The sequence below is a fragment of the Aspergillus novofumigatus genome (genome assembly GCF_002847465.1).
Source record: "Aspergillus novofumigatus IBT 16806 chromosome Unknown P174scaffold_1, whole genome shotgun sequence".
Classification (NCBI taxonomy): domain Eukaryota; kingdom Fungi; phylum Ascomycota; class Eurotiomycetes; order Eurotiales; family Aspergillaceae; genus Aspergillus; species Aspergillus novofumigatus.
This window is the reverse complement of record NW_020194274.1, coordinates 550,338-573,633: the sequence shown is the minus strand read 5'-3', so window position 1 is coordinate 573,633 and position 23,296 is coordinate 550,338. Positions and strand designations below refer to the sequence as shown.

General features: G+C 50.9%; 8 protein-coding genes and 2 non-coding genes across 10 annotated transcripts; 4 read left to right on the top strand and 6 right to left on the bottom strand.

Moving 5' to 3' along the window:
• Positions 1-72: 72 nt before the first annotated feature.
• P174DRAFT_4028 (demethoxyubiquinone hydroxylase family protein) lies at positions 73-1,197 on the top strand. Its single transcript, XM_024823965.1, has one exon. The coding sequence runs from the start codon at positions 211-213 to the stop codon at positions 982-984; it is 774 nt and encodes a 257-aa protein (XP_024686688.1). The 5' UTR covers positions 73-210; the 3' UTR covers positions 985-1,197.
• A 27-nt stretch (positions 1,198-1,224) lies between these two features.
• On the bottom strand, positions 1,225-1,884 carry ltpA (tyrosine protein phosphatase LTP1; the record flags this gene model as incomplete). Its single annotated transcript, XM_024824445.1, has 3 exons — positions 1,225-1,581; positions 1,641-1,756; positions 1,815-1,884. 3 exons carry the CDS (start codon positions 1,882-1,884, stop codon positions 1,225-1,227), a joined length of 543 nt encoding a protein of 180 aa, XP_024686687.1.
• Positions 1,885-2,814: 930 nt separating this feature from the next.
• chsA (chitin synthase class I) lies at positions 2,815-6,545 on the top strand. Its single transcript, XM_024826058.1, has 7 exons — positions 2,815-3,241; positions 3,505-3,674; positions 3,734-4,135; positions 4,168-5,367; positions 5,421-5,822; positions 5,871-6,368; positions 6,428-6,545. The coding sequence occupies exons 1-7, from the start codon at positions 3,223-3,225 to the stop codon at positions 6,440-6,442; spliced, it is 2,706 nt and encodes a 901-aa protein (XP_024686686.1). The 5' UTR covers positions 2,815-3,222; the 3' UTR covers positions 6,443-6,545.
• Positions 6,546-7,175: 630 nt separating this feature from the next.
• P174DRAFT_t23 lies at positions 7,176-7,246 on the top strand. Its single transcript has one exon. It is a non-coding gene; the product is annotated as a tRNA-Gly (tRNA).
• Positions 7,247-7,314: 68 nt separating this feature from the next.
• Positions 7,315-8,331, bottom strand: P174DRAFT_436478 (uncharacterized protein). The gene is made up of 2 exons (XM_024826057.1): positions 7,578-8,331; positions 7,315-7,516 (listed from the first exon to the last, which is right to left on the bottom strand). The coding sequence occupies exons 1-2, from the start codon at positions 8,125-8,127 to the stop codon at positions 7,353-7,355; spliced, it is 714 nt and encodes a 237-aa protein (XP_024686685.1). The 5' UTR covers positions 8,128-8,331; the 3' UTR covers positions 7,315-7,352.
• A 273-nt stretch (positions 8,332-8,604) lies between these two features.
• On the bottom strand, positions 8,605-8,685 carry P174DRAFT_t1. The gene has a single exon. It is a non-coding gene; the product is annotated as a tRNA-Ser (tRNA).
• Positions 8,686-8,892: 207 nt separating this feature from the next.
• Positions 8,893-10,089, bottom strand: P174DRAFT_436477 (phytanoyl-CoA dioxygenase family protein). The gene is made up of 2 exons (XM_024826056.1): positions 9,948-10,089; positions 8,893-9,865 (listed from the first exon to the last, which is right to left on the bottom strand). The coding sequence occupies exons 1-2, from the start codon at positions 9,999-10,001 to the stop codon at positions 9,047-9,049; spliced, it is 873 nt and encodes a 290-aa protein (XP_024686684.1). The 5' UTR covers positions 10,002-10,089; the 3' UTR covers positions 8,893-9,046.
• A 3,243-nt stretch (positions 10,090-13,332) lies between these two features.
• On the bottom strand, positions 13,333-14,711 carry P174DRAFT_381334 (histidine phosphatase family protein). The gene is made up of 5 exons (XM_024823072.1): positions 14,681-14,711; positions 14,485-14,632; positions 14,211-14,429; positions 13,904-14,146; positions 13,333-13,851 (listed from the first exon to the last, which is right to left on the bottom strand). Exons 2-5 carry the CDS (start codon positions 14,590-14,592, stop codon positions 13,462-13,464), a joined length of 960 nt encoding a protein of 319 aa, XP_024686683.1. The 5' UTR covers positions 14,593-14,632; positions 14,681-14,711; the 3' UTR covers positions 13,333-13,461.
• A 382-nt stretch (positions 14,712-15,093) lies between these two features.
• Positions 15,094-16,495, bottom strand: P174DRAFT_436475 (mitochondrial 54S ribosomal protein uL22m). Its single transcript, XM_024826055.1, has 3 exons — positions 16,444-16,495; positions 15,508-16,371; positions 15,094-15,481 (listed from the first exon to the last, which is right to left on the bottom strand). The coding sequence occupies exons 1-3, from the start codon at positions 16,481-16,483 to the stop codon at positions 15,357-15,359; spliced, it is 1,029 nt and encodes a 342-aa protein (XP_024686682.1). The 5' UTR covers positions 16,484-16,495; the 3' UTR covers positions 15,094-15,356.
• A 1,899-nt stretch (positions 16,496-18,394) lies between these two features.
• Positions 18,395-22,470, top strand: P174DRAFT_426418 (U6 snRNP complex subunit PRP24; the record flags this gene model as incomplete). Its single annotated transcript, XM_024825384.1, has 4 exons — positions 18,395-20,968; positions 21,024-21,251; positions 21,302-21,658; positions 21,712-22,470. 4 exons carry the CDS (start codon positions 18,395-18,397, stop codon positions 22,468-22,470), a joined length of 3,918 nt encoding a protein of 1,305 aa, XP_024686681.1.
• Between the last annotated feature and the right edge of the window lie 826 nt (positions 22,471-23,296).

Sequence of the window (23,296 nt, the reverse complement as noted above, 5' to 3'; positions counted from 1 at the left end):
GACGTTCCGGCCGCAGGACCCCCGAGATTGATGCCTTGCCAAGAAGGCCGCAAGCGCGCGTCTGCGGCCATGCGATTGGGTTGGACCACCTCGGAATATCCGGTGTATAAGCATCTCATGCTTACAATTGTTGATAAATTGCCCATTCGATTAACTCTTCATTCATGATATTATCCAAGTATTTCTGATTGTATCAAAAACACACCCAGAATGAATTCATTATCTTCCTTTCGAAGATGCGTTCTCAGCCGATCCGCTCGGTCAACATCACCATTGATGCTCGACTTTCTCGCTCCATCAATTTTGCGCCAAAGTCGACGCCGGCACAGCTCTACAGCAGCATCTAGTCCTTCGGATGGTGCGCCAGAGTCCTCCCAGGATTCCGGCGCTGGATCCTCGAAACCCACGTACATTTTGAGCAAGAAACAACGAGAGTACCTGGACAGCGCACTCCGAGTCAACCAAGCCGGCGAACTTGCCGCAACGCTCATCTATACTGCGCAAACACCCCAGGTCGTGCGCTCGCATCCCCACCTCCGACCGCTCATGAAGCACATGTATGACCAAGAAGCCGGACACTTCTCGACATTCAACAAACTTATTGCAAAGCACCGGATTCGCCCGACGGCCATGTATCCGATTTGGGAAGTAGCAGCGACTTTCTTGGGATGGTCGACGGGAGTCATGGGCCGGGAGGCAGCCATGGCTTGTACTGAGGCAGTGGAGACGGAGATTGGGTCTCATTATAACGACCAAGTGCGGGAGATTCTGTCATGGGAGGCAGACGCGAGGAGCCGGGGAGAGGAGCTCGATGATGAACTAAAGGAGATGCTGGCGACGTTCCGCCGGATTCGTGATGAGGAGCTAGAGCATTTGGACCATGCCGTTGAGAACGATGCCAAGGAGGCGCAGCCTTATGATCCGTTGGTCAATGTGATCCGCTTCGGGTGTAGAGCCGCCATCAAGATCAGTGAACGGGTATGAAGAGATGGCTAGCCACTTGTATGGCCATTGTTGCTTGAGACCGTCTCCTTCGGCCAATTGTGCAATATTACTGTGAAGTGTACTATACTATCTGAGAAAACGGAACCATTGATGAAGCCTCGGTGCAGCCAGTACGGCTTTGAACTCCTTCAAGTCGTATATTGATCGATCATATCTATAAGTTATCGGGTATCACTCAACATGCAAGAACGCAGTATGCCATTCTCAAAAGATCAGGAATCACTCCTCAGCCTCAGAGCCCTGCTTCTTCTCCAAATACTCTAGAAAGGACTTGGAAAACCGCACAACCTGCTGATAAACCTCCTCGAACCCATTAACACCGCCGTAGTAAGGATCCTGCACGACCTCTCCCCCACCAACTCGGTCATGGAGAACACCACCCGGCCCAAAATCACCAAACAACCTCACCTCCGCAACCTTCGCGCCGGCTTCTCCGCTCGACGCCCGGGTACCCTTGGCACCTCCAGACTTCCGCAACGAAGCAACAACCGATTCGCGCACATCCAGCAAATCCCGCAGATTGTATTTATCCATCGCGAGGAGATAGTCAAACCGCAAAAAGTCATCCTTTGTGATCTTCCGCGCCGCGTGGTCGTAGTTTGTGATGCCGTGGCGGCGGAGGGTGGACATGGTACGCGAATCGGGGGCTCGAGGGTGTGGTAGGCTCCTGTGCCTGCAGAATCGATCTCATTGATCAATGGATGGGTGCTTGCCATGTTGCGGAAGACTCCTTCTGCCATGGTGGAGCGGCCTGGTGTGGGGGTATTAGATTGGAGTTCGGAGGTGAGGGTTGGAGGGTTCGCGCTTACAGATATTGCCCAGGCAGACGAAGAGGACATTGAAATTGTGTCCGGGTGAAGTAGGCTTGGAGGCGGTCATTTTTACCGTTACCTGATGAGAAGCTGCCTGGTGATTGAGCAAGGACTGTGACAGGTGCATGTATGCATCTCTGATTAAAATGTTGCACACCCCACCACAGCGATAAGAATTCTGCCGCTTTGCACCGCCTTCAGCCACGAGGCATTCTTATCGAACATCCACCGGTTTATCGAATAGGAGTATTGCATAGTATGACGAAGTTTTTAGTTGATATGGAGCTCCAAGATTGTCCTGATCTATGGAAAATAATGATGCCTAAACCACTGGATCAGGTAAAATTCTGCAATTGTCGTTCAAGAAAACTCGCGCTAGGGCTGTATGATACACAGCGGGATATATATTCCTGCTAATTCATGATCATGTTAAAGCAAATAGGTAGTCTGCTAGAAATCCAAGTGTCTGGTGACGTCTATTCAAACAATCATACCGTCACCAAGTTTATGACCATGAATAAGATCAATTTCTTCGATTGCAACTAGTGAATCAGTTCCAGTGTGGCACACGGTTATTTTTAGAGTGCTGAGCCATAGGTGGGCACATTGGGGGTGTGGCACTGTGGCAGTGACAGGCACACCGGTTTCCCGTTGGCCCAGTGACCAAGGATTACACCCAGTCTCTCCACTGTAGCCCATGGACCAAGGCAACGATATCCGTGGCTTGATTGATGAATCGAAGTCGATTTTGATGGTTGGATCAAGGTGAGGAAGATACATGCAAATCAATGTTCCGAAGCTGCATAATACGTCGTGCAGATGTGCAGATTTTTCGTTAAGCAGGGACTTATAGAAGCCTTCTGCTGGATAAGCATATCAGATAGCTGCATCGCTTTGCGGGGCGTCCTCCGTAGTCTAGTCTGAAGTAGTAAACAGTGCATCTTTTCTACTCGTCGTCATCAGGGTATTATTCTCCCGAATTTTAACATCCAAGAAGTGATCATCCATCTCTTCTGGTTCCTTGGCCAACGCAAAGCCTGCCAAGCAAAGCCTCTTTTCCTTCATTCTCAGCTTACAACTTTTGCTTCTCCTTCTTGTCCTCCCCAGTTCCCCGTCCTTTACAGCCACCACTAGTGGCGTCGCACGTTTTGCGCTCAACAGGCAGCAGTTGACAGATGAAAAAGCACCTTTATTCGCTCAGCATCCTCGATCTCTTCATTCCTTTCCCTGCCGTTTGTCTTGGAAGTCGTCAAATTCTCCGCAAGCCCCGATAAATTATCGAGTGACTGGGCGCTTGACCTCATTCCAGCGACGCTCTTGGCGCATTCCCAATCACTCCCCCTCGCCAGAAATACAAAGGGGTAGCTCATTCAAACGATCAATATACGAAGACCCTACTCTCACAATGTCCTATAATCGCTTAGGTTAGTCCGTAATTTGTTTTGGTCCGAGTTACGCTGTTGTTATTGCAGGGCTGCGGGATCCGTCGCATCTCCGCATCCACTGTCTTTCTGAAACATAGCCCCCCATAAAGCGACTTGACGAGACTAGCTCCCATTGGCACTTGCGCAAGCTGTTTGGCGATCATTCTGCAATTGTTTCTGCCTGCCATTTCACATTCTTTTTTAACACTGGTTACCACACGCTCAATCCGGTAGCCATTCCAACTGACATTCGAGCTCTGTAGACCACTACGGAGAGGATGGCAATCGCTCTCCCACCATGAACCCTCATCATTTGGACGATCGAACGCCGTCGCCAGGCCGGCCTTTGAACGCTTACCAGCTGTCGGATAATCCATACGTGCATGACCATTTGCAGATGCCTTCCAGCGACCGTCTAGCAGAGCAGCCAACTGTGAGAACACCATTGCAACCAAAGCGCCGGTGACTTCTGAGATTGACTCGAGATACTAGTACTCGGTAGAACGAATTCCCAACTCCTACGGTCATAATGAAGCATACGAGCAACGTCATCCTGAGCAATATCCCGGCTACGATTATGCTGTGAACCCGGAAGCTCATCACGACGCATACTATACCCAGCCGTACGAGCCAACAGTCACGCCGCAAGATGATTATGATCTAGGGCAGTACCACGAGCAACAACAGCCTTACCAAGATGACCAAGTGCCCATTTTACAACCTGAGAACCCGTTCGGTCCAGACCCGTACAGTGATGAGTACCAAGACGACGCTGCGGCTGCGCCCACTCCGAGTCCGGCGCCAATACGACGCTGGAAGACGGTCAAGGAAGTACAACTCTTCCACGGTAACCTGGTCCTGGACTGTCCCATTGCGCCGAAGCTGCTCAGTCAAGTTCCTCATGCGGAACCCCCGGTCGTGACGAGTTCACTCATATGCGCTACTCGGCGGCAACCTGTGATCCCGCTGATTTTTACGAGGAGCGGTTTACACTGCGCCAGAAACTGTTCGCGAAGCCTCGACACACCGAGCTTTTCATTGTGATTACCATGTACAACGAGGACGACTTCCTTTTCGCTCGAACATTGATCGGCGTGTTCAAGAACATCGAGTACATGTGCAATCGGACGCAGAGTAAAACCTGGGGCAAGGACGCATGGAAAAAGATTGTCGTTTGCGTCATCAGCGATGGTCGTGCCAAGATCAACCCCCGGACACGGGCTGTGCTAGCTGCTCTCGGAGTGTACCAGGATGGTATCGCGAAGCAGCAGGTGAACGGCAAGGATGTGACGGCACATATCTACGAGTATACTACGCAGGTCGGCCTCGAGCTCAAAGGAACTCAGGTACACATAAAAGGGCGCTCGGCCTGCCCAGTCCAGATGATTTTCTGCCTGAAGGAAAAGAACCAGAAGAAGATCAACTCACATCGTTGGTTCTTCCAGGCCTTTGGCCGTGTATTGGACCCCAATATCTGCGTGCTTCTGGACGCAGGAACGAAGCCCGGACGGGACTCTATCTATCAGCTATGGAAGGCTTTTGACATTGAGCCCATGTGTGGAGGAGCTTGTGGCGAGATCAAAGTCATGCTGTCGCATGGCAAGAAATTGCTCAATCCGTTGGTGGCTGGGCAAAACTTCGAATATAAGCTCAGCAACATCCTGGATAAGCCTCTGGAATCAGCTTTTGGTTTCATTTCTGTCTTGCCTGGTGCTTTTTCTGCGTACAGATACGTCGCGTTACAGAACGACAAGAACGGCCAAGGTCCTCTGGAGCGCTACTTCATGGGTGAAAAGATGCATGGCGCCAATGCCGGTATCTTCACAGCCAACATGTACCTGGCCGAGGATCGAATTCTGTGTTTCGAGATTGTGACAAAACGCAATTGCCGTTGGCTCCTGCAATATGTCAAGTCATCAACTGGAGAGACCGATGTGCCTGACCGAATGGCGGAATTCATTCTACAGCGGCGCCGATGGCTGAACGGAAGTTTCTTTGCTGCTGTTTATGCGATCGCCCATTTCTACCAGATCTGGCGAAGCGACCACAGCTTCATGCGCAAGTTCATGTTGTTGATTGAGTTCATCTACCAGACTATCAACATGATCTTTGCGTGGTTCAATATTGTATGTGCACTCTTCTTCTTGACGGAATGAGCCAATGCTAACGTGAATCGCAGGGCAACTTCTTCTTGGTCTTCCATATTCTCACTACCTACCTTGGTGACGCTGATCTTCTCGGGACAACGGGTAAAGTTCTGGGTGTTGTCTTCGAGTGGCTCTATCTTGCGACCCTGGTGACCTGCTTCGTTCTCTCCCTCGGCAACCGTCCCGGCGGCTCAAACAAGTTCTACATGACCATGGTCTACTTCTGGATTGGCATCATGATCTACCTGACCTTTGCAGCAATCTTTGTGACCGTCAAATCCATTCAGAAGGAAGTCGCCGATAATTCATTTAGCGTTGGGCAGTTGTTCAGCAACAGTCAATTTTTCTCGATCTTTGTCTCCTTGGGGTCGACTTATGTCATGTGGCTCCTGGCTTCACTTATCTTCTTCGACCCCTGGCACATGTTCACCTCCGTAAGTCTCCTCCGAATTTTGGCTATATGTGAAGCTAACCTGTACCAGTTTGTTCAATACATGCTGCTTACGCCAACGTACATCAACGTACTCAATATCTATGCCTTCTGCAATACCCACGACATCACGTGGGGTACCAAGGGAGACGACAAGGCCGAAAAACTGCCTTCAGCCAACACGAAACCCGGCGGAAAAGTCGATGTTGATATTCCCCAGGACGATGGAGATCTTAACGCGCAGTATGAGGCAGAACTGGCCAAATTTGCACAGAAACCGCCCAAGGAGACCAAGATCATTTCGGAAGAGGAACGTCAAGCCGACTATTACAAAGGGTTCCGAAGCGCGGTCGTGCTCGCTTGGGTGTTTTGCAACTTTGCGCTGGGCGCTGTTGTGCTGAGCGCAGCTGGTCTGGACCGATTCAACAGCGACAAAAATGCGACGGATGATAACAGGGCCACGATTTACATGGCTGTCGTGCTTTGGAGTGTGGCTGGTCTCTCGATATTCAAATTCATGGGGGCAATGTGGTTCCTGGTCGTTCGTATGGTATGTTCAAGAATATTCGACTTTTCCATGCTGCTTTCAAGCTCTAACCATTCGTACAGTTCCGAGGGGTTTGATGTTATTTCTCTAGCCTTTCCTTCCCATGTGATGTATGCACCCGGCTCTATACCGGGTTGGGCCACGATACCGCTGCGGGCTCAGTATGGTACCCTGGACGACGAGGACATGTTTTATGATATGGAGTGTCAATGCTTTTGCTTGGTTCTGCTTCGTTGAAAGATGATTGCGATGTATTATGTAGATACCATTTGTTTGGGGAGGGGGGGGCGCATATACAGGGCGTCCCACAATGTGTGGTGTTCCGTTAAGTATGGGATGTGACACCATTATGCCTATATTATACTTGAGATGTAACGTCTAGACAATGGCTCATGCTGTCCCTTTTCCACTCACTAACTTCGGCTCTCTTTGAACCATCCTTAAGGCTGAGATGCCCATGGAATTGAGCTGAAGTCGGTCTCGATTTCCTTCGCAGACTTCATCCTCGCCGTATTACTCGAGCATGTCCTTGCTGGACCTGTCTTTGCTGGACCTATCATTTTATGCTGTTCCTCCATCCTATTGCTGATTGATTCAACTCTGTCCTTGCCCTGGTTTATGATATTGTCCTCCGTGCTTTTGACGATAGGGATTCGTCGCTTCAATTCTATCCTCATTCTAGCCTCGCTTCACACTCGAATGCGGTTCACATTTATTCCATCAGGAGCATACGACTTCTGCGGTGGTCATTGGTGGCTTTTTTCTGCATTGTCTTCATGAGACAAAATAACAAAGTTCTTATAATAAGAAGCATCATTGGTCTAGTGGTAGAATTCGTCGTTGCCATCGACGAGGCCCGTGTTCGATTCACGGATGATGCAATTACTTTCCTTTTTCTTTTTCGCCCACCATTCTTGCTTCCGCGATTATATTTGAACCGGTTTATTTTTACTGCATTTCATTTTATTCATATTGGATTATAGCTAATTAATTCTGGTTCTTCGAATGCACACAGATCCCAATACCGCCCAAGACAAGCGCCATTCCCAACCATGTCTCTTTCTCAATGACCTTGCGCTCGACATACCACTCCCCGAGGACGGTAAAGAGGAATGCACTCGAATTCGCCAGTGGGACAGTCAAGGACAATTCTATGAAATATCAGCATGGAGACAGTCATAGACAACAGTGAGAAAGGAGAGGAAGACAAACCATGCTTCCCAACCAACAAAAAGAACCAAATACTTCCAGTCAAGTTGATAACAAGCGGAATGGAATACGCTGGCGTGCGGAGGAGATTAACAACCGTCCAGAAGACGGTCACGATCTTGGTCGTGAGCCATGAAGATGTAGGCTTCGGTTTCATCCACGCGGGGACGCGAGTGCTACTTCCTCCTGCAGCAGCCGCAGCAGTAGTTCTTGTTCTTGATCGCGCATTCGAAGTAAGAGGCTGGTCTTCCTCTCCCGATTCCGAGTCCTCATCCTCTTCACTTTCGTGTCCATCTCCATTCTTCGTGGTGCTAGTTGCGCCCTGGCTTTGATCCTGTAGCTCCTGTTCTTCGGTGGTAGACTGTGCTGGTTGCGTCTGCGGCGACGTCTGGGACGGCGGATTCTGGAGTGCTTCCTGCCGAGCGTTAAAGTCCGCTGCGGCGCGTCGGATGAATGGCGTCGTGAAGCCCCATGCTACGCCGACGAGGAGGAAGGAGAGCACGTAGTTGAAGGCGGATGGCTCGTCAATTGGTACGCTTGCGTCGGGGTCCATTTTCCACCTAGGCTGTTCTGTTGGAATTAAGCTGATGATGGGTAGATAAGAGATGGGTGACAGCTGTCAGGGGCGTTGCAGATCGGGGATAAGATGACGAACGGCCGAGATGCGCCGCTTTGGGATGAATCTGATAAGATAAGGATGGCATACATATCCCCTGGCCACGTTGCATCCATTTACAGAGTAGGAAGCCCCATGTCAAAGACGCGAGTCCTCTCATCTGAGTCTTCTTAATTAAGTAGAAACAGAAAGAAGTTCCATTTAACGATAGTATTGGTCATGATGGAACGAAGGTCCGTCTTCCACATGGAATAGTCACACTACCTACTATTGGCCTAGAATCGCCTTATGCGAGCGAATTGTACTCTTCCTCTGCTCTCCGTATACCCAGCAAATCTGGCAATGCGCTTTAGTACTCTGTATTGTAGCATGATAGGCGGGGATCCGCCGTAGAGTACAAAAGTAAAAAAGAAACGTCAGCGATAGGACTCGAACCTATGCGGCCGAAGCCAAGTGATTTCTAATCACTCCCCTTAACCACTCGGGCACACTGACTGAGATTATAGTATAGGCTTTCTATTTTGGATCTATCAGCCAGATGCGTAGACAAGGTTTTGATATAATGCCTCCATTGGCATATTCCTCCTAGTCCCACGGGGTATGGGCAGTGAATATCGAGCCTGCTGCCGTACCTGCAGGAAACATTGCAGGAGGATCAGCAGCTAGACGATGATTGTGGCGCAAAGAACGCCCAGAATGACTGGCATGTATTGCTCGAGTGTGGGCAAGCATAGCACCGGGGGCTTCATGATATTGGACGCAATCTGGAAGCAATATGCGGGATTGGCGTTCCAGCTGTCTAAGAAGCCACCGCAGACAAGTAGAAGGGTAAGGTACGTACAATTCTTCTCGTCTCCTACCGATACAGCTTGGAAAACTCGCCACCCTCCGGAGGCTGCAGCCAGTTCCTCTCATCATAGTCCCAGCCGTCCGCACCCTCAATGACATGGAAAGTATACGCAAACCGGCTGCGCGGGCTGGTATTCTTCTCGCTCTTATGCAACACATTCCCATGAATCAGCACCAACGACCCGGCCGTGATATCCAGAATCTCCAAATCCTCATCCTTGACCTCCTGACCCTGGTCCTGACCGTAACCCTCGGACCCCCTCGGCATCTCAGGCCCATCATTCTCCACAAACTCCGTCCCAACAACCTTCCCATTCTCCCCAATTTTCCTCACGAACCGCCTCTTGATCCCCTGCCGATGCGAACCCTTCCACATCCCCAGTGTCGCATTCCCCGGCCCCGCATCCTGTAGCGCAAACCACCACCCCACCGCTGACGGCGGCCTCGTATACAAAAACTCCGAGTCCCGATGCGGCGGCACCGCGCCCCCGATCCCAGGCTGCTTGCAGATCACCATACTCTGCAGCAAGCGCGGGTCCACGAAGCCCAGGGACTTGGCTATGGCGGCATTGCGCGCGCTCAGGGAGACCTTCTCGAAGGGCGGGGAGAGCGAGTGCAACGCGTGTCCGATTTTGTTGATTGCTTGCTGTTTGGGCTTGAGGAGGGTGGGCTTGCCGGTTGCGGGGTCGGGGGTGGAGGAGAAGGCGTCCGGTTCGAAGAAGAAGCGGATCTTGTCGCCGGAGTTGAGGAAGTAGTCGTCGCCGACGTGGGGTCGTTTTTGTTGGTTTCGTCGTCGCCGGTGGTGAATTTGGTGAGGGGTGTGATTCTAGTGGGAAGTCGTCGAGGAGTCTGTTGGTCTCGGTCAGGAGGGAGGTGATGTCCTCTTGGGAGAGGAAGTCGGGGATGACAAGGTAGCCGTTCTCACGGAAGAATGTGAGTTGAGAGGGGGTGAGGCCTTCCATGGTTTAGACGTAGAAATTGATTGTGGGAAAAGAATAAGTGGAAGAAGTGGGATGAGTTGAGGGGAAAAAATGCGGGGGAAAATGATGCTTAAATAGTGGGCTTATCAGTATCAGTCGGAGATGCCCGAGTTGATCAAGGATCATGATCATGACACGTTGACACTAAATAGAAAGATAGAATATGAATCAATATCATTGTCGAATTTGTGAACATGATTATATGTGTCGAAACTCCCACGGAAACCCTCTGAATCCAGCCTCTCTCGTGGTATTCTCCATGCCCTCATCAGCCCTAAAATATATTTCCTTTCTGGGTTGGCATTAAGAACGGCACATGCAATAGGTTCCTGGCACATATGTGAGCATAATTAAGTAGCTCATTGCCCTCTGCTAACCATACTGCAATGTTAGCAGACTTGATTTTTCTAAGATAATTCTCAAAAATCCTTCAGAACGCATAGTAGCATGATGTCTAAAGGCATCACTCTTTTGTTATATCGTTTAGTATGGTATGGAAATTCATATACAGGAGATTAGGCGGCATCGTGAGCGGTATATTTAGGAATCAATTTATTTAATTAGTTTTTTTTTTTTTTTTTTTTTTTTTTTAGTTTTCTTCCAATGGCTTGCCGTACTCCGTAGGCTCTACTAACAATAAGCTCACTAGTGAATCACATAAGACTAGCAACAGAAAGAAGTGCGAGAAACGCACACACTGAGCTAAAAAACGCAAGCACCTCGTTCTCCACGCGATTAAGATCAAACTTGTCCGGGTACATCAGCCAGTTATAAGCCAAGATTCCAATCAGTCAGCCCTGTGCATCGTTGAAGTGAACACCAACATGGCCTTTAGTTGGGGGGTTCATTATCCATAACAGCTTGTCGTCCACCCGAACCCTCTCTATCACAGGCACCACGATGTCTTCTTGGTGGTCCACCAGTTCTTGATCAGCTATTTCCACGTCAACTACATCTGTAATCAGTCCTTGCTTGGCCAGATGTTCCAGCAGCCGGCCAACCCGTTGTATCTGGGCTGCAGTAGTCGAGAGCTAATGATCCCATACCGAGCCCTGTCCAACAAGGCAAGCCAGGATCCTATCCCCCTATCAGGCGCAAACCCCCCTCTGGATTCTCCAAGATGGAACTCCCCCACTTGGGTCCAGGTGCACTGAAACACTCTTGGCCAAGTGCGTATGCCCTGCCTGATCAGCTTTGTACACCACCGTCCGTAGACAGCGGTTAACGGGAGGTAAAAATTCCTCTTGCTCGCTGTCATCGGCGCTCGACCTAAACTGACGCTGTAGCTATCACCTGGTCTTGGAAATCTGGAGGCCCACGGCCTTCAAGAACAAGCTGACAGGCAGTTGCAAGGGTGCAATAGTTAAGCGCACTGCACTCTCTAGTGCCCATGATAAATGCCATCCACTTTTATTTCAGAATTTCCAGCTGAGAATCATGGAATGGCCAGATGGAGAAGACCAGAGGAATCCAGCGGATCTTCCACTCGGCTTCAACCACCCCAACCGCACAATCAAGGGGGTTTCTGTTCTACCAGAAGAGATCCGCTCCGCCAGCTGGCTGCAGGAGACGGATGGTGGCGGAGCGGAACCAATGCTTTTTCGAACCTTACAACGTCAGAAAGACTGACTGAAAATCTTTCGATCGGGCATTAGTCCGATCCACTTCCGACGAGAACGAATATGACAAGTTCTGATGGTCTCGCCTGGTAGATCGAAGCATGATCCAGCTGCCGACAGAAATGCCAGCAGTGCCAGGCATAGGCTTCGGAGATGAGTCTCCTTCTCAGTGCGCCAAGGGGCCAAGGGACTGCATCGCCATAAATTCCTCTGGTTCGGCGGTGGTGGTCGGAACTGTCCTCTCCAGGCACTCGACGTAACGGGTATCTGGTGTCATGCGTGTGAGGAATACTTCCTTATAGCCCTGGTAAATTATCAGCCGACTGATCTGTTAGCCATGTATATATGAAATCATATTAAGAGCTTACCCAGTGGACGAATAACCTTCACAGCTCGGGATGTACGCAGTATACTCCATCACTTCGTGCAACGATTCCCTGTGGAAATCCATATCCAACTTCAGGCCATCGTAGCTTCTCTGGCAGCTTTGACGCCTTATGTCACTGGCGAGCAATAAGAAAGAGCACTCCTCAATTCACTGCTTGAAACAACGTGTCCAGATTGGGGGGAGGTTCCATGAGGATCGACTTCTGCTGGCGAGGTGCCGCGAACTGCCCTGAGGTTTCGGTCAGAGTTCCTTCCTCACCAGAGCCAGCCCATCTTAGAAGGAACCGAATTGTCAGACATTGCTAAGGAAAATGGCCGAGAAGCGGGGCGGGCGGGCAGCAAGCACGACGTGTGGAGGGCTGAGAGCGAGAGCGGCATTTACGACGCGATCAATCAATAATTGTGTGTATGAGGTTGGTGAACCCGGAGTCAACCGACCCCCGGGAGAGGAGGAGGGGGCGAGGGAAACTATCACCATGCTATTAGGGCTTAGCCTTCATTGATTTTGTGTCCATTGAAGACACATCGCTCGCTAACTAGTTGGCCATACGGCTGATGGCGCTCCTCAGACGCTTTGCATATTGGACACGCGAAAACGTACGATTCCAATAACGCTTTCAAGCGGGATATAGACTGTTTTCTGCAGCAATCTTGCGTCCTCTGTATGTCCGGGTGACTCTTGTGGTCGTGTGCTGCCATCAAAATGAACTTCTCTGCTTTCGCGTGTATACAAAGACGATCAGCGTTATCCCGCACCATATACAGAAGACCGGAGGATGTATCAAGTTTGAACCCGTTCTTCCAAAGGGGTCTCCAGGCTAACAAGCTGCAACGAGTATCCAGGCGAGGATGCCACTGCCAACTTTTCATGTGTCATGGCATCTTTTGAAGTAGCAGCGATAGGATAAGTGGTAACACCTGTGGTGCAACTGCCTCCAAAAGCTTCAACCAGCAAGAACGAGATGAATCCGATGGTGGATTTCAAGGTATCTCAACAGAAGCAGACCGTTGCCGCGTTTGAAGACCACAGCCAGAGCGGCGGTCCTGGGTATATTTTAGGAGGCTGAGAGGGGATGTATTTCTATGACGCAATTCAGAAAATTGACTAAAGTGAATATCAAAGCCGTCTCGATGAGCATATCCGAGAAACATTCACCATCGTCAGAGTGGATAAGACCCTGATTGAATTTACGACCAGGGAGGAGGACTGGGCGTTAACTTTCGTCCTTACAACTCTCATTTACTATGCGCTCGAGCTGGTCCAAACCCAGAAAGTGGCAAGAGAACTGCCATTCGCATTGACTGCGCCTTTAATACATTATGTTAGCTAGGTGTAGGGATATCATTTCATCTGGGAATATACAATAGTCAATAGACATGCATAGACAACATGCCTCTGCCAAAACCTCCATAGGCCCGCTCACGGCTTCTTGAAATCAATTTTTACAAATCGGCGCCGTCGTAGGAGGATCAATATGCATTTTCGGCAATGGACCAGGCACACGCTCTACCTTGACCAGAACCGGAATGACAGCACCCGTCGCGAGCGCAAACTTCCGGTGCCCCGTGACCTGCAAGATACTCGTAATGGCGCCCGAATGGGCAGTCAAGGAGATAAAAGTGTTTTCGTCGTGAGACAAGATATCCTGAAGTAAGTCGCGAAGGCGAGCGTCTCTGGCGGTGTCAGACTCCCGTAGCTTTGAATCATACAGGGGGTCATCCTCTGCGAAGCCATCTTCGATGATGTACTCGGGGTATTCGGCCTGTATGGCTGTTTTCGATGACCGACTGTCGCAGGTGTGAAGACCGATTGTTTCTCGGAGGAGCTGCTGATGTAAGTTTTCATGACCCATGAAAGGTGATACACACTCGACGTACCTCTTTGACGACCGCGCGGAAAGGCTCCGTATGCGGCATCTTCAGGCCGCGGAACGTGATACTGGCGGTGGCCAAGCATCGATTCAACGGACTCACGTAGTACGATTGAGGGAATGGGATCTTGTTCTCGATCTGCGTCTCCCAAGCGCGGTGCGCGGTTTCCGCCTGAGCTATGCCCACAGGAGTGAGACGGGCGTCCACCCATGTCCCGTTGTCGTCGCCGTCGAGGAGGGACCAATAGCACTAGAACAGTCAATCGAGTTCCTATAAGAAGCCATAGGTAGAGGATATCAGCGGAAAGACTTACATCCCATGCTTCTGTCCCATAGCGGCGCTCGGCGACATTGTGGTATCCCTCTCCATGTCGGCCAAGATAAAGTAGTCTGTAGCTTGTCTCGGGGCCACTCTCTGCATTGAGCTTGTTGATCTGGTACTCAAAGCGCTCCCATTGGGTTCTGCGGCCGTTTGGATCAAACTCGGCGTCCGAGTCATAGCGTCGAGATATTAGGCCAAAGTTTGATGTGACCTGGCCATCATCAGCTAGGTCCCTAGGTGATGGTAATCTTTCAATGGCAGCTCACATAATCGAAAGTGCCCGGATCAGTCGTCGACTCATCTTGCAAGAAATACCCGGTCACAGTGCTCAGTCTCAGATGCGACTCGGATGTGACTGATTCAGCCATCATCATGAAGCCAGCTAAAATGATAGTGACTACAAGCAGAAATGGTCTGGACGGGTGTTAGTACGGGAAAAAGCGTCCAGGTATGAGCACGTACATGAGGAAAGATATTTGAAAGAACCGTTGGAAGCAAAGTGTCGTAGGAGGGTTCGAACGCGGCCTTTCACTTTCTTGTAGAGGCTGATATTCTAGCTCATTGCCCTGCCCCAATGGGCGAGCTGTGGAGGGATGCAGGGGGACCATATCCAAGTGCCCGTGCGCTTCATTGGCCGCGGGCTCTGGTGCGTGTGGGGCAATCAATCGCCAGCCAGACTGGACCAGGTCTGATATATTCATTCGTTTCACCCGACTCAGAACGAGGTCGTGAAAAGGATGGGAAATCAGTTTGCCTAGGGGAGGTTGTTGACAATGGTCAATTCGGACCCAGGGAAAAGGACGTATAGGTGAAATAGAAGACGTCACAGGGCACTTTCTATAGGTACCCGACTTAGTAACTATAGGGAAAACCAATGCGTCCAGAAATGTATATTTCAGTATTGTACAAGGTGAGCCCACTATCGGCTCAATTCTTTAGACCACAAACGGTGTTGGCGAGCCGATGACCTCGCGTCACCAAAGAGTAGATAGATGTGGGAGAGGAAGCGCTGACAACATCCGCTCGACGGAGAGAGCTTTCAGAAATCTAGGAAAAGTTACAAGGAAACGAACAACGCCGATAACAACCCATCAAATCGCCTGGTCATGGCTATAAAACAACGAAGCGAACGAGTCGATCACCAGCTATAGTACTGGTTCTGCGCGGTGATCTTCCGGTCCGGAAGCTGGGTCCAGAGTTGGGCTTTCCGCTTGCGCAGTGCCTCAGCCTCACGGTCCTGCCACTCTCTGATCCGGGTATTCTCTTCCTTGAGCAAGACACTCAGGGACGTGTAAGGGGCCGCAGCCGATTAATCACGCCTCGAGCGCGATGGTCGTAGTCGACTCCGTATGGTCCTCGGTTGACCCAAGCCTGGGCAATGTAGATTGATGAAGGGTTGGTGATCGTTTTCCGCTCACCAGTGTTGAGAGTGATGGTGATCGGTTTCTGTTCTGCGGCGTTGCCCAGACCCATACCTGACCGAACAATGGCAACGTTCTTCGCGTGCTCGAGATGTTCAAGAACTTCCTTGGCGACCTTCTTCTTGCTGAAGCGCATCTGCAACATAGCTTCGTCGATATTCTTTCCCGCAATCTGACGCGCGAGGGGTCCCAGCTTCTTCACGGACGTCTTGAACCAATGGGACTTGGACAGCGACTCGCGCTCCGTCCGCATAATCTGCTCGGTCTTCGTTAGACGACCCCGACGACGTACTTCCCGAATAATCATCTTGCGCTCCCAGCGCATCCTCGCCTTCGGACGAGGATCGAGCACGGTCGCCATGGTGATACGGTTTCGGTTTTCCACCTCCAGATTGGCTTCCTCCTCGCCTTCCGCCGCTTCGGTGGCTTGTTTGCGTGCTGCTGGCGTCCGACCGGATGCAATAAGCTTCGGGGTTGCTTCGTCTTCGGCGAAAATCGAATCTGCGCTCAATGAACCTTCACGCTTGGGAGGGGCTGTTGCTCTGCGGGTGATTTTCGGCTTTGCGGTCTCGGACCGGCCACCGAAGAAGAAATTCTTGATGGAGGACAAGGCAGACGGTTTGGATTGCTCCTCCGGTTTGTCGTTAGGCCCATTGCTGCCGTCATCCTGAGCACGACGAGGGAAGGAATATGTCAGGGTGCGTCGAGGGACGAAAGTAACACCTCTCCGGGCTACACAAATGTGTCAGGGCCAAAAGAATATTACAGGTGACGGATAAAGCAATTGGAAGGGTAATGACTTACCTGACCGGATCAGTTGCCCATAGGGATATACAGCACCCATTGTGGCCATGACAAACGAGCGTTAACAACCCCCGGAGTGAGCCTGATATTCGGAGACTGAAGGGAAAATTGCAATCGGAAAGTCGAGAGCACATGATCCGCGTTTCTTGGCTGCGGAGTGGGTTGACATGGTCTACCGTACACTGTGGCTAGTGAATCAAGCCACATTTTTGTTTGCTTTGAGGCTTGACCAACGCCAGCAACCTTTTTAGTTCTAGCTCTCAGACGGCGGTCCTAACTCCTTGCAAGTTCGGCAACTTTTTGCAATTTGCTCGCAGCTAGTCTAATCTACCTGTAGACTAGTCCCTTGCTAAGTTTCTAAGCGCTTTGGTAGAAAGAGTACTACCACTACCTCTTCATGCAAAATGACCTCATCATCGAACTAGTGTCGGTAAGTTTCTGCTGCTGTCGGTTAAAGCGGCAGCCCTTTTGTCTGCCTCATTTTGTACGATATACGTGGCTGTGCTGAGCATTTTTGAACGGTGCAAAATGCAGTGACTGCTTGAAAATATTACATGACAGCCAGTGTTCTCAGCATTGGATACCTATACCTGAGTCGTCATGGGCCTCATGGCTTCATCTGCTTCGCTCAACCATTGTCCGATCGTTTGCAACTCCGAAAATGGGATGTGGATGATTGATGGTTCGAGCCACTGGCCAACTCAGACATCCATATCCACCATTCTCGACTGTTGACTAACAGATTCAGCCGACAAGTTCATAACAGGGAAGGGGATGCCTTCCTCGGCGCACAGCGCAATGCAAGTGGCTGTTGATCATGGGCACGTGATGATTCTCAAACTCCAGTCGTAAAACAGCTTCAGATCCAGCTCTTTCAGGTGAAATCGAGCAGCAGGGACCTAGGCTTGTCATCCATAGCAATGCACCTAAGCCTTGTAAAAGCGCTCTATAGATTTTGATCACTACGTCAAGGCAGCTGTTGTATCAATCAATTGAAATGGCCTGAGCAACAAATCATGTCTTTTAAACCATCGGTTACACAATCCCTCGATCCAAACGAGTCGAGAATCTGTCGTAGTAATCAGCGTCAAAACTCCTGCATAGTAGTACGGGAATTCTACGTAGTTCAAATTTCAGGTCGACGATGTTAGCTAAAGCCTTGAGGATTGTTCAAGCGTTCATTCCTGAGCTAGGTGGCTGATCACTTACTACGCTTGTTGTCGCATAGTACTCGTTCGTACCTCAGGTATCTATCCCATGCTGCGAGCTCTTTTTATCCTACTCCCATCAGTCTTTTCTTCAGGTCCGTGAAGAGACAATCTCGTCTTTCTGGTGCACTGCGCTGTTCTCGACCTCTTTCTTGTCGCCTGTCCTTTGGTAGGTCTCTATTTCCCCATATTTTCCCGTCATCGTGACCGCCGCTTACCCGCTTTTTAGCTCTTAACCTGGATAGCTTGGTCCCCCTCCTCTCTCTCTCCCCTTCGGCTTTCTCGCTCTCCCCGGTCGTCCCATTTTCCGTCCTGGAAATCCTTGTCATTTCTGTCCTCAAGCATCAACGTATACAGTCAAGAATCGACTACTCAAAGGAGAAGCAACGAGAGAGAGAAAAACGGAACAAGAGGAAATTTACTCACGTGGAGGGAAGAATCCTCGGTCCTAATCTCTCCATTTGCGCAATTCTGTCGTGGTTTGGAACTTTTCCGCACCACTTGAAAGGACGACAAAAGTCCTGCTTCCTGGGTCGCGATCGAGGCTCTGGCCAAAGCAGGAATGGACTCGTTGATGAGGCTATCATCAGTTGTCCTCTAATTTTCGAATCCATTTCGTTCCTTCCTTCCTCTTCTTTTTCCTTGAGGTTTGCGTCCGCGCCAGCGCGTTAACTGGCGACTTCCATTTTACCTTCGCCTTCGTTCTCCATCATCAAACCCTTTGGTAAAAAAAGTTCTCCATTATGGATATAAACTCACTTCTTTCGCCAGACTCGAATCCTCAATCTGGGCGTTCAACCCCTGGAAACGGATCGATGTCTGCCAACAATGCTTCTGCCACAACCTCACGTCCACCGAATAAGCCGCTACGGAAAGGTCGCACAACTTCCGCACGGCCAGCCATGACTTCATCTCCTCTTGCGCATCACGTATATGCCCCTTCGCAATTAAACGACCCTTCCCCGCCGGCGACGAGTAGTCCAAGTGCGGGTCCGAACATGGGAGGAGGAAATGGCACGCCTCCGTCTGTTGATCTGCCTCCATCCCGACAAGCATCCACGCCAGGCATGGATACCCTCGCAGATTTGGCGTCAATGCAACATCATCAGCCCCAGCGTTCCAATACCTCCATTTTGCGGGGTACCGAGTCCTATGAAAGCCAACTATCGCCATCCACGATGTACCCTCACGTTAACCCGATCTCTCACAATACGCCTACTCCCAGAACTTCGTTTGACATCGCAATGTCGGAGGGTCCGAGGGAAGGCGCTGCTCGGAGGAATTATGCTGACACTTCTTTGCGGCCCGAGGCTCAAAGGATGGCGACGGAGCTCTTCGCTCAGATTCAAGACAATCCGCATATTTACGAGGCGCACGTAAATTTTATCCGTCTGCTCCACGAGGGCTTCGTCAACCATGTTTACCCGCCCAATAATCCGGATATCCACGGCGACCCACGGAAATACGACCTCCTTAGAGATATGCGCACTGCCCGGGAGGAGATGGACAAGCTGTTCGCCATGGGTGAGGATCTCTGGGCGGAGTGGATCCAGGACGAGAGTATGCTGGCGCAATCGGTTGAGGAACGCATAGCGGTAATGGAACTCTGCCAGCGATCAATTGAGGAGGAGTACGGTAGTACCAAGCTATGGACCATCTACGGTGAATGGGTACTATATCTCTACAACTCCGCAAACGGGGATTCTGGTTCGAACCAATGGTCCGAGGAGGACAAGCTGGTCGGTCGTGAGGTCTTTACCTGGCAGTCAGTTTTGGAAGTGTGGCAGCGAGGTGCCGAGGCAACCCGGTGGAGGATTCACGATAGCCATCTGGTCTGGGATCGATTTCTGGATCTGCAAGTTCAGGACCTTTCTCGTCGCCCATCGCAAGAACGTGCCAGTCAAGTAAAGGGCTTCTTCGATGCCCGCTTGCAAACCCCGCATGCTACCTGGGACCAGACCTTCCAGGCCTTTTCGGGATTCGTGTCAACATACTACAACGCAAACTACGAGGAAATCATGGCCGACACGGCGGGTCGACTTGCTACGCCAATTAAAGAGAAGTACAACGCGCGGGAGCATCTGGAGATCAAGTTGCGCAATGCCGTCGATGCTGGGGAGTTTGGCCTGGAGTGGGCGGCGTACTCGGAGTACATTGAATGGGAAGTGAGCCGGCACCGGCGGAAACGCCAGTCGAATTTCGATCTTGTGAACGCCATCTACCAGCGTGCAGTCCTACGTTTCCCGACCGACTCCAACCTCTGGGAGGACTACGTCATGTTCCTCATCGACCAGAATACGCACGGTAACGCGAGAGCGACCACAATATCGACGCTCGAAAGAGCCACCAGGCATTGCCCATGCTCTGGTACCCTTTGGTCGCAGTACCTCCTAAGCTCCGAGCGCGAAGGACAATCTTTCCAGAGGATCGCTGACATCAAACACAAAGCCACAAGTACTGGCTTGCTGGACGCCGGTGGTATGGAGGAGGTATTGAAAGTCCATACCGCCTGGTGCAGCTACCTTCGTCGGCGCGCCTTTCTTTCAGATTCGACCGATGAGGACCTGGATGTTGCCGAGGTTGGCATTCGATCCGCCATTGAAAGTGTTCAGGAACTCGGAGAGAAGAAGTACGGTCGCTCATACCAGGGTGATCCGCTGTTTCGCCTTGAACGCATCTATATCCGCTACCTGAGTGAAAGCGGCAGTTGGGACAGTGCACGCGAAACCTTCAAGGGGTTGGTCGGTCGCCGTGGCAATAGTTACGAATTCTGGCTCACCTACTATCATTGGGAGCTGATCTCGTGGAGCAAATTTGTGCAGGGAGAAGCGACGGCGGATGCGGCTCGGCGGACTCCCAACCCCAGCTTTGCAACTGCCGTGTTGAAACAGGCCATCAAGCGGACAGACCTAGATTGGCCCGAGAAGATCATGCAGGTCTACGTCGCGCACTGTGAAGATTACGAGGACTCGGACGAACTCCAACAGGCTATTCTTGAGACCAGGAAAGCCATGAAGGCCATCACCGCACGGCGAGAAAAGGAAGCTGCGGCGGCGTTACAGCAACAGCAGGCGGCGGCGGCCGATCTTGCATCTCAAGCAGAGAAGCGTAAGCGCGAGGATGACACTGGAGTAAACGGCTATCCCAGCAGCAAAAAGGCCCGTGCCGAGGAGCCAGCAGCAGCACCAGCACCAGCACCCGCTGCGCCGCAACCCGAGCCTGTCGCACTCCGGCGCGACCGCGAAAATGCCACAGTAGTGGTCAAGAAATTGCCTCAGCATATCACGGAACACCGTGTGCGACAGTTCTTCCGTCATGTAAGTTTCTCCCCTGGTTTTCTGTTGTCTTCACTTCCTCATCTGACTTGGACAGTGCGGGACAATCAAAGGCTTGACGATGCTGCCAGGCGACGATGGAAACTCTGAGATCGCCATCATTGAGTTCGAAACAAGAGAGGAAGCTCTCGTGGCTCAGACGCGTGATCAGAAGTTGCTTGACGATAACGCTATTGAGGTTCATCTTGGCTCCGGATCCACATTGTTCGTGACGAACTTTCCATCGACCGCTGATGAAAGTTATATCCGAAATCTGTTCCGCGAGGTAGGCACCTGCCCAACAGCTCCATCTAATGTGAAACTAACCAGTCTTAGTATGGCGAGATTGTCGATATACGCTTCCCATCTCTTAAATACAACACTCATCGGCGATTCTGTTACGTGCAGTTCAAATCCTCTGGGGATGCCCATAACGCAACCAAGCTGAATGGCACCCGGGTTGGAAGCGACCTCAATCTGGTAGTCAAGATCTCAGATCCTACGCGCAGAGAGGACCGTCATGGACCTGTTTACGAAGGGCGGGAGATTCACATTTCCAACATTGACTGGAAAGCCAACGAGGGTGACCTTAAGGAAGTGTTCCAAAAGTATGGCACTATCGAGACGGTGCGGATTCCAAGAAAGGTCGATGGTGGCAGTAAAGGGTTTGGCTATATTGTCTTCTCCACCAAAGTATGTTTTTTGGCCATCCCGCTACTGAGTTTTATAGCTAATCTCTCGAGTAGGAGGAGGCAGAAGCTGCCCTTGCTATGCACGAACAGGAATTCCGCTGGCGCCCGCTACAGGTCCGAATCTCGACTCCCCAAGGTGCTAAACGAACTGCAACCACTATCGTGAACCGCGTCCAATCCCCTGCAGCTGAGGCGAATGGGACCAAAGCGCCATCAGTCGAGCCTGAAGGCGCAGCCAAGGAGCGCTCGGCGCGGACCCTGGGGCTCATGAACGTTCCCGACACGGTGAATGATGCGCGGATCCGTGCAATGGTTGAACCTTATGGACCGCTCATTAAAATCGTCCTGCGCCCTGATCATCAAGGGGCTATTGTCGAATTTGCGGATGTGAACCATGCCGGCAAGGCTTCGCTCGAACTCGAAGGACAGGAAATTGCTCCGGGTCGAAAATTGCATGTGGGCACGGTTTCGGAACTGCTGAAGCAGTCGGCGGAGAAGAAGGGGGGACCCGGTCAGGCGACAAAGTCAAAGGACAAGGCCACATTCCTCCAGCCGACCGGACCGATCAAGCGTCCTGTGCATCCTGGTCAGCGCGGTGGCCGAAGAGGTGGATTGGGGGTGAAGCGGGTCAGCATTTCTTCGACAGCCTCGCAGGGGGGCAGCACGAAACCCGAAGAAGGCGCCAAAAGTGCGACGACAATGACGACCACGAATGTGACGACAGAAAGCGGCTCTCACCCGGTTGGCGATGAGAAGACGAGGAAGAGTAATGATGATTTCCGTGCCATGATCCAGCGGAATCGAGGCGAATGAGAGTAAAAACCTGTGCGCGGCGCTTCGGATTGTAATGACCGGGTTGGCGTTTTTTCCCTTTTCTCCTTCCACTGATGTCCCTCTTCTGGATGGTTCCCTGCCATGGTGACCTGAGCCGGAGAGACCCTCGCTGTCGTGATGGTTTCCTTGATCATGCCATTCTACGCCCGCCTATGGAAAGGCGAACGATGCTCTTTTGGCGTCTGTAGATTAATATTACACTTCTTTTCCTGCGTTTCTTTTTTTTGTTTCTTGTCTGAGTCGACATGTTGCCCATCTAATGATTCTTCTTCTTGTACCTGACCGTTGACCGGGGAGATAACCGCAGGCATATGCCGGCTGGGTGATGGCTGCTGATACTGCCTCTGCTATATGCTATGACTTGGACTGTTATTCTACATTGAGTGGCAGGCGACATTATGTGATCAATTGAAAGACATTGCTATCTCTGTCATGCAGACTTTCCTCAGTATAGCGCAACTGTATATCTGACCTTGTTGGAGATTAATTTATTGTTTCCCGCAATCCACTAACTAGGCTATGCAACCCCCGCAATGACTGACGCTTTGACCGACCAGATAAGCCTGTTTAGAAGTAAGTTAACTATCTGAGACCGGCCGTTCTCGTAATTCTATTATCCTGCGACAAGACCGCAAGATTATACTTGAGTCTAGCTCAGGTAGAAAGAGGCAATGATTGGACGGAATAGGGATGATAATGGCTCGGTTGATCGACGGGTCATTCGGACAGAGGAATTCACCAGCAGGAGTGCATGACCATCGATCAGCATAAGTGGGATATATTTAATTAATCCGGGGGTAGATAG